Here is a 9,258-nt window from a genome sequence, read left to right as displayed (position 1 = left end):
GCAGTTATAATGGTATATTCTACTCCAGAGCTTTACTCTAAATTATTACCACTTATCCTATTGTTAGAAATGACTTGTAAATATGATGTTATACCTCAATTTATTTGGTATCCTGCACTTTCTTTGGTACCAAATATCCTCATTGCTTATGTTTACTGGTAATTCTTTTCATCCCAGAGCTGACCTCTTTATATTATTAACAATTATTGTAAGTGTTACAATAGTGTATTATTTAAAAAAAAAAAAAAAAAAAAGAAACTGGAAACCTGCATGTCCTTTTGTGTGTGTGTGTGTATATATAATGTTTGTATTTTTCTGTTATTTATATTTCAGTGATATGACATCTTGTTTCAATGACAGTTACTGTACTTTGAAATGTGGAATTAAAACGCCAAATGGAAATTTGTCTGGTTTGATCAATCATTATTCTTGATAAACTGCATGCTATATATATATATATATATATATATATATATATCATACACAATAAGCGGCGGCAGATCGCTCGAAAAAAGCGTTTGACTCCGACGGTCCGCCTTCGATATAACGGTGGCGGAGCGGCGGCTGGCCAGCGGGCCGTCCGCGTATCGAAGGCGGTAGGAAGGCGGCGGACCGCCGTCAAACGTGTTTGCGATATCGCCATTCTGCCGCTTCTACTGCCGCCGGCGCACCGCCAGCGGACCGCCGACTTATTGCTATCTGGGTATAATACAGTATTATCATGATTATATAAGTTTGAGGATTTGATGTATACAATAGTAATATATAAGTCTTATTTACTTAACTTTCACCTGCTGGAGCTTCTTCTGACACCGCAGTGTATTTTGTTCACCATACTGCAAAAGGCTGTGATTTATGTAAGCATATAGCAACAGGGCACACAGCCCCTCAGCACATTAGAGCAGAAGGGAAATATCATTGCCGTTGATCAACCGCTGAAACTTGTTGAAACGCGTCCGGGCCGGGGCCCCACACAATTGCGTGTTTTGCGTGGTGGTTAAAATCACTACTGTCTTTACTTTTATTCTAAAATGTGGAATATTCTTTAAATTATAAAGTATGAGAAGGTGTACATTTGGACAGGTTTGCATCACGTGTCAAGTCATTTTTACTTGTAGAGCACTTTTCACAACACACGTCATTTCAAAACAGCTTCACAAAAAAACATGCAGTATTATATAGTCAACAAAAGGCTTGCAAGTAGTCACATTTGCCATTCCCGTAGGCTGTCATCACCCTGTCATGTTATCATAAGATATTATCAATCGTTTCATTGTATTTTACGCATCTGACTGCAGGAGAAGTGACCTATGCTTGTTGTATGCGCTGCACACGCGAGCATGACTAATCAAAAACTCAGCCCTTAAATAAAAGGAGCAGCACTTCACTTCAAACAGGACCAACAACCACGCACTCCATAACACACAGACTTTACTCTCCAGTCCACACCAGACAAGTAAGTAAGACTGCCTATACCTCTCATAAACTTTTGCAATAATCTTTACATTATTACGATCATGCATTAGAAATATACAGGAATTCATGAAGGGAATAAAACTCGTAACACTATCTGACATTTTACAACGGACTCACCTAAATCTCTAAGAGGAAATATATCATTTCCAGCGGCATTTATTACCTTTACAGGTGCATTTTTTTCTATTCTAACCTTATAAAATGACCATGTCATCCTTTATTGTTATAATTTAAGCAATTGAGTTTGATTAGAAAAATGGTATGTTTCAATAATTACAAAATTGCATGATCTGTACATTGCATATGTGCATTGTTACTGAAACTTTTTTTTCTTCTCATTCACATATTTTGGCTATTAAATTAACAGCCTACAAAACTAATGCACCGGCATAGAGGAGTAGATGACAACATTTCTTCAGATTTGGAACGAGGAGCTTAGGGACAGTTCGCCAAAAATGAAAAGTATCTCATCATTTACTCACTCTCATGCCACCCCAGATGTGTATGACTTTCTTTCTTCACCCAGACACAAATAAAGATTTTTAGAAGAATATTTCATCTTTGTAGTGATCAGACCTTCGTAGCTCCAAAAATCAAATAAAGTCAGCTTAAAAGAAATCCATATGACTCCAGTAGTTAAATCGTAATCTTCAGAAGCATAATGTAAATGAGAAACCGTCCAAAAAAGTTTATTTATTTATTTTTTACTTTAAATCTTCATTTTCACTTTTACATCTGAAGTCACAAGTGGTGTCTGTTTGTTCTGGAAGTGAAAGTTAAAGTGGAGATTTAGAGAAAAATGACTTACTGTAAATATTGAACTGTTTCTCACTATTATATTGCTTTTGAAGATACAGATTGAACTGGAGACATATGGATTACTTTTATGTTGTCTTTATGTGATTTTTGGAGCTACAAAGGTCTGGTCACCATTCACTTGCATTGAGCTACAGAGCTCAGATATTTTCTAAAACTCTTGTCATAAATAACAAGATATCATACACATCTTAGATGGCGTGAGGGCGAGTAAGTGATGAGAGATTTTTCATTTTTGGATCAACTATCCCTTTAAAATAAACAGCAACTCATTCATGCCAAGTGAATAAAACAATGCAAAAAATAAATAAAAAAATCACAATGAAAATTAGTCAAAGACATGATTCATACTCTAAAAGTGGTAAATGTAAAATTATTAGTGTATCATTAAAACATTTTTATTTAACATTGAGGCTATTTATCCAGATATCATTTTTGTTCATATTATTATTAACTACATTGTAGGATTTGGTTACATTATATTTTGTGTTCTCTCAGACCTGATTAACTTAATATATAACATCCATTCCTCCGGCACTTTTGGCTTCTAGCTGAGGTGGATTTTCAGACAGACAGATAATAAATGAGATGAGCCGATGGCACAGGGAGTGACAGTGTTACTCACTAGGAGAGTATATTTTGAATAAATGGTCCAAATCGTCACGTAACTTTGCGCATGACCACGACACGTAACTGATGCAGAGCGTGAGAAGCGAGTGCCCACAAGGAGGTTACCCCATGTGACTCAACCCTCCCTAGCAACCGGGCCAATTTGGTTGCTTAGGAGACCTGACTGGAGTCACTCAGCACGTGCTGGATTTGAACTTGCGACTCCAGGTGTGGTAGTCAGCTACCCAGGCCCCCATGCGCTTACAATGTTAACAGCTTTGTTGATTATGAACAGGAGCGTTAGATTTATGATGCAGTATAATGCCATTTGAATGTTGAATTAACAGATTTAAAAAGGTTTTTACATCTGTAACATCTTCTTAAGTTTACTAACTATGGGACAAAGTGCTCCGTCACTGCGCACTCACAATAAACTCAACAAGCGCTCAACGCACTGCTGACATCTGCACTTGGGAGAGACAGAGCGGATTGACTCGCATCTTTTGGAATTACAGATTGATACAAAAACAAGTTTATTTATTTGATTTGTTCATCTGTATCTATTGGTTTAATAATTTGCAGCTACACTGTAAAGTGAATAAAAGTGTGTGGGAGTCGAAATACTTGCATTGCACGGATGCAGTACTTGATTCACCGTGTCAATGCAAAATATCTGCTGAACTGATATTGCGTAATGCACAGTTATAACTTCACTACTGTAGTTCATTCAATAAATACACACTTAAACGGAAATGTGTCTGTGCTTTTAGTGTTGCAACGCATGATACTAAGTGCTGTGTGAAGCTTTTGCATCTACTTTTAAAACGGTTGATTCAAAGTGAATTTGAGTGAATGCAACAAGTGAACAAAGGCAAGTTTTATGTGATACTCAAATGCTCGTGCATTGAGAAAGATTGAGATTGAGATCGGGCACTTTGGTATGAATCTGGTTAATTGTGCAAATCTGCCTTTACAGTCACCAACATTCACTTCATGGATAGCCCCGGATTGCTTCCTCGTGCTTTAGATGAATTGCTTTATACTCCAGACGTGTTAAGTCATTTCCTCTGTTAATTTTGTTGTTGTTGTTTTTGCAGTGGCTCCCTACACTCTTACATACTTTGCAGTTAAAGGTTTGTATAAAATTATTTTTCTTTAAAACTTGTCACATGATCAAGGCATGACTTGAAATCCTTGAAAAGTTATTCATGATGTCACATGGTTCCGCAGATACATTCAATATTATGCAATGTGTCTGCAAACAAAAGAAGCTCAAGTTGCATGTATCATAAGCCAAATGCAACTATTAAATAGGCTTTATATTCTAGTAGTCATTTTAATTTGAAATATTATTATAAATGTTTTGAAATATTATTCTGGGAGCATTGCATTTATTTATTTCCAAAATGATTTTTCTAATTTAACTGATCTATAATTGTATAGATATGAAATGATATATTTATGTATTTATTTTTGGCAATAACATATCTTTTAAATCCTATTTAATTATTTTATTAGTGTACATATTTATTTCCAAATGTAGTTTTTTTTTTTTATTAATTACTAATTGAATTTACTAATGGGTCACACAACTGCTGTATGACCTCACAGAACAACCAATACCTCTCTATTCAGAGAATAAACCATTACATATTTTTTGCAGATAATATTTGCCATTTGCCACAAAATGTGCCATTTGTTTAAGGGCATTTGACCCAGATTGTTAAGGAGGGTTGGCCATGAACTTCAACCCACACATTGTCTAATAAAATTGGGAAATTGCACCACAGCTCCACAGAAATAATTTACTAGACGTTCCATTATTTTCTTTTGTCACCTGCATCTTAGTCGGAAGTTCTGCTTGCAAACTTGAGTATGAGTGTGTGTCTTATGTTTACTAGGAAGGTTGATGCATGTGATCAACACACTTAAAGGGTTAGTTCACCCAAAACATTAAATCCTCTCATGATTTACTTACCTTTAAGCCATCCCAGATGTGTTTGACTTTCCCTCTTCAGCAGAACCAAAGTGAAGATTTTTATAAGCACATTTCAGCTCTGTTGGTCCATACAATGAAAGTGAATGGGTGCCATTAGACTGCTGACTGTTTGACGGTCCAAAAGGAATATTTAGGCAGCATAAATGTAATCCACATGACTCCAGTCAATCAATTAATGTCTTCTGAAGCATATCGATAGGTCTGTGTAAAAAATAAAATTGATAATTAAAACTTTATTAACTTAAAAAAAGAATTGCTTCCTGCCAGCATTCGATGCATTACGCTGATGTCGCATGATGTAACCGCAATGCTGCATTCACGCGAGAAGTCGGAAGTGCACGCTTTTGTATGCAACAGAGGAACGAACGTCATGCAAGAGTTAGGCCATTTCAAACAGCGATTTCCAAAAGCAACAATTTAAAATCTTTTTAATTATCGATTTCCTTTAGAAGACATTCACTGATTGACATTGGATTACTTTTATGCTGCCTAAATATGACTTTTGGACCGTCAAACAGCCAGCAGCCTGATGGCACTTGTTTACATTTATGCATTTGGCAGATGCTTTTATCCAAAGCGACTTACAGTGCACTTATTACAGGGACAATCCCCCCGGAACAACCTGGAGTTAAGTGCCTTACTCAAGAACACAGTGGTGGTGGCTGTGGGGATCGAACCAGCGACCATCTGATTACCAGTTATGTGCTTTAGCCCACTACGCCACCACCACTCCATTCGTTTACTTACATTATATGGACAAACAGAGCTGAAATGTGCGTATAAAAATCTTCCTTTCAGTTCTGCTGAAGAAGGAAAGTCATACACATCTGGGATGGCTTAAAGGTAAATAATTCATGAGAGAATTTTCATTTTTGGGTGAACTATTCTTTAAGAGGATTTTAGAATGCTGTTGCTATAGTAACAGTCCCCCTGACCCCATGTTGTGCGTCTTAACAGGCAGATGTGGTGCTCTGAAGATGATGCTGGCCGACTTTGGTCAACAGTTAAATGAGAACCTGGTATCCTTTGATGAGTGGATGAAGGGCGACCTGAAGAAAAACTTAGTGAGTTTGGGCACTTTCAATCTATCTGTCTAGCACATTTATTCTCAAAACTTTTTAGGCCAAGTACTACCTTCGATTAAATCAGACTTCCAAATTCTAGTCACGATATTCCTTCCGATTTCTTTTCAGCATTTAGTAAATTGTTATAAAAAAATGTATTAAATGGGTATTTCTTCAACTTAAAGGGGACTTTCAATACTGTGGACTTCTAGAATGGAAAGTCTCCAAAAAAAAATTTTTATGGCACCTTTAATGTTTAACGGTCAGTCAGAGGTTTGAGTATATGCATGGTTTAATGTTGCAAACTTAAGTATTTTTTCTGCATATTAATAACATTTATTCCTTTAGGTCTTTGGACAGTTGCCTAAATTTGAGGATGGTGACCTGGTGCTGTATCAGTCCAATGCCATACTAAGGCATTTGGGTCGCAAACATGGTAAGAATAACAACTTTACTGAGAATGAAATTATGTTGGTTTGTTTTTTAACCTGAAGATGATCACATTTTCATGTGAAAAGAAGATTTTACAGTTGACTTATTGTAGACTTTAAGATTATACACTGCAATACATTGTCATAAATAAAAGCCTGTCCTTTCTCTACACATTCAGGTGCATATGGAAAAAATGACTCTGAGGCTTCTCTTATTGATATGATGAATGATGGAGTTGAAGATATTCGCATGAAATATATAAAGCTGATCTACCAGGAATATGTGAGTAGTGTTGTAACTGTTTCACAAAAATCACATCTACAGCACATTTTAGAGCGGAGACCAATTTTGCTGTGCATTGTTTGCTGAAATCAGTCAGTCATTTGAGACCAGTAAACTTCACAAGGGGTCTGCTGCTGGGCTCCAGTGCTGTTTTGTAGTATTATAAAAGAACAAAATGTTCATATTGAACTGTTAATTAGTTATTGCGTAATTGATATCAGGGCATTTGTAATTTGTTTGATTTCTCATTTGTAGGAGACTGGTAAAGAAGCATACATCAACGATCTGCCCAACCATCTCTGCAGGTTTGATGCCATTCTGGCCAAAAACAAGTCTGGATTCCTGGTTGGTGATAAGGTGAGACTTACTGCAGAAATAACAGAAGCATAGCCAATGATTTTGCCCTTAAACGGGTCATGAAATGCCATTTCTTAAAATCATTTTATCTTTCCTGAGGTCCACTGATAATTATATAAAAGTTTTTTTTTGCACCAAAACAGTAATCATTTAGTTATACAATAATTTTCCACCGTATTTGGCCCTCAATCTGAAATACTTGGTTTTAGCCTAAGTGCCTCCTTAAACCCTCAATCTAATTGTCCACTGTTCTGATTGGCTAACATCATGCAAAGCTCCACAACATTATAAAACTAAATTTCAGGGTGTACACATAACACACAACCTACACATTGCATGCGAACATATGAAACTGTATATCTCAAGCACTATAAACTATCAAACAGTCATGACATTTGAAATATTCATGAATTATTACGGTTTACTTACGTTTTTGATCAGGTCCAAGTGTTTTTAACTGCCACACCTTCAATCACAGTTCCTTTACAAAGCCTTTTTATATTATATTATGAGTGGTTCACAAGCAATCAATGCTGATATGAGCCAAATAAATGCACATACATAGTCCAAAGCACGGTGAAATGACGCACACACATACTGTAGGGCGTACGGAGGCACACATCGCCAGAAACACATTCAAACGGTCAAAGACGTCCATTTAGTTCATGTTTACACACACCAACTGTTAAAAATAGCGCAGATGTGCGAAAGAATGCGTCCGTGACGCGTTTGTGCTCAAACCAACAAGAGGCAGAGCAGCTAAATGACAGAAAATGGCTTCAGAGTTGTAACTTGACACCGCATCTTTTAAAAGCGACAAGATACATGACAGTTATCGAAGAGACTGTGTAGTTCATATTTATATACAAAATCATTCAAAATAGTCCAGATAGGTCCACTTTGGTGTTATATTTGGAATAGTTAGCCACACAAGGCCTTGCCAGTGGATGAAGACGCATGTTGTGGGATGTGTAAATACAAATGAGCAATGTATCGTGAAGACTTGAACAGACAGATTTCAAAACGAGATGTTTGAGCACGGTGGCAACTATGAATGCTCTTTTAAGTTTTGAGTTCTGAAATGTATAGTTTGTTTTTATAGTAGTTACCTCTTATATGTCTAAATATCAAGGACAATTTGGTTCTCCATTTCATGACCCCTTTAAAATGAAACCGAACCCCATATTACCATGTTACTCTTACTGTTTCTGCCATTTGGGAGAAATAGGGTACCTGAGCAGTTTCGACACAGTGCCACCTACTGGTCAATAAATATGATAAAATAGCTATTTTTAGTTTGGCCTAAAATCATAAGACTGGCCTCTTTAGATTCCTTGGGACAAACAGAGTTGAATGATTATTTTGTTTAAAAATACCTTAAAATTTTGCAGTCAAGTTTATATAATTATTTGAAAAAATCATGACTCTCATTATTTTCTGGGTTTGACACATAAAATATATTATAAACTTTATCACAATACTGTTGGTGCACATTTTGCCAAATATTGTAAATAATCTGAGTATTCTAAACACACTCACTATATTCTGAGTTACCATCAATGTTGTTTGTCTTCCCAAAGGTCTCGTTTGCAGATTACAACCTGTTTGACTTGATGTTGAATCATAAAGTCCTCTCTCCCACCTGTCTGGACTCGTTCTCTTCTATCAAGGGCTTTGTGGATATGATGTCTGCCCGTCCCAAAATCAAGGCCCTCCTTGAGTCTGGCGACTTTAAGAAACTTCCCATTAATGGCAATGGAAAACAGTGATTGTGTAGCCTACTAATGAACATTTACACATACATTCGATATTACAAGTACTGAACTGGTGCTCTGTGATTAGCTAAATATCCACTGTCTTTGAATGAGTATGTATTTTGTGTGTTTAACTTTTTTTATATTGTTTACTAACTCCATGTCCATGTATCAATTATAAATAAAAGCCTGAAGCTTAAGATGAAATCTGATTAATTTGTTTTTCTTCTGCTGTTAAAGGTGCATTCAGTAGCTTTTGTCTTTGTGTCATCTTGGACTTACACTGACATCTAGTGGCTTGATGCAGCATAATTTAAAATCAATAGTTTTCCATTTCAGATGCCATTGTTGAAATGTAGTATTCACAGTCAGTCATGATTACTTTAATCAATGAGTAAAAGTGTCAAATAACAGGACGGTTACTGAGATTAAGCGAGTATATTCAGCTGGTCATGTGATTCCAACATGG

At 36.2% G+C, this 9,258-nt stretch overlaps 1 protein-coding gene across 1 annotated transcript; it reads left to right on the top strand.

The window, feature by feature from the left end:
- Window positions 1-1,330: 1,330 nt before the first annotated feature.
- LOC127660110 (glutathione S-transferase P-like) lies at window positions 1,331-8,996 on the top strand. The gene is made up of 7 exons (XM_052150192.1): window positions 1,331-1,456; window positions 3,999-4,034; window positions 5,858-5,964; window positions 6,313-6,400; window positions 6,575-6,678; window positions 6,934-7,035; window positions 8,616-8,996. Coding segments are annotated over exons 1-7 (627 nt in total). The 5' UTR covers window positions 1,331-1,455; the 3' UTR covers window positions 8,805-8,996.
- Window positions 8,997-9,258: the final 262 nt, after the last annotated feature.

The sequence above is a fragment of the Xyrauchen texanus genome, chromosome 19 (genome assembly GCF_025860055.1).
Source record: "Xyrauchen texanus isolate HMW12.3.18 chromosome 19, RBS_HiC_50CHRs, whole genome shotgun sequence".
Taxonomy (NCBI): Eukaryota; Metazoa; Chordata; class Actinopteri; order Cypriniformes; family Catostomidae; genus Xyrauchen; species Xyrauchen texanus.
This window is presented reverse-complemented; position numbering and strand designations above follow the sequence as displayed.

What these genes read in the sequence shown, in the direction of transcription:
- LOC127660110 (XM_052150192.1), top strand. An exon ending in GCATTTGGGTCGCAAACATG is followed by an intron (nt 6,401 to 6,574) that starts GTAAGAATAACA and finishes CTACACATTCAG; the next exon opens with GTGCATATGGAAAAAATGAC. An exon ending in AGCTGATCTACCAGGAATAT is followed by an intron (nt 6,679 to 6,933) that starts GTGAGTAGTGTT and finishes TCTCATTTGTAG; the next exon opens with GAGACTGGTAAAGAAGCATA.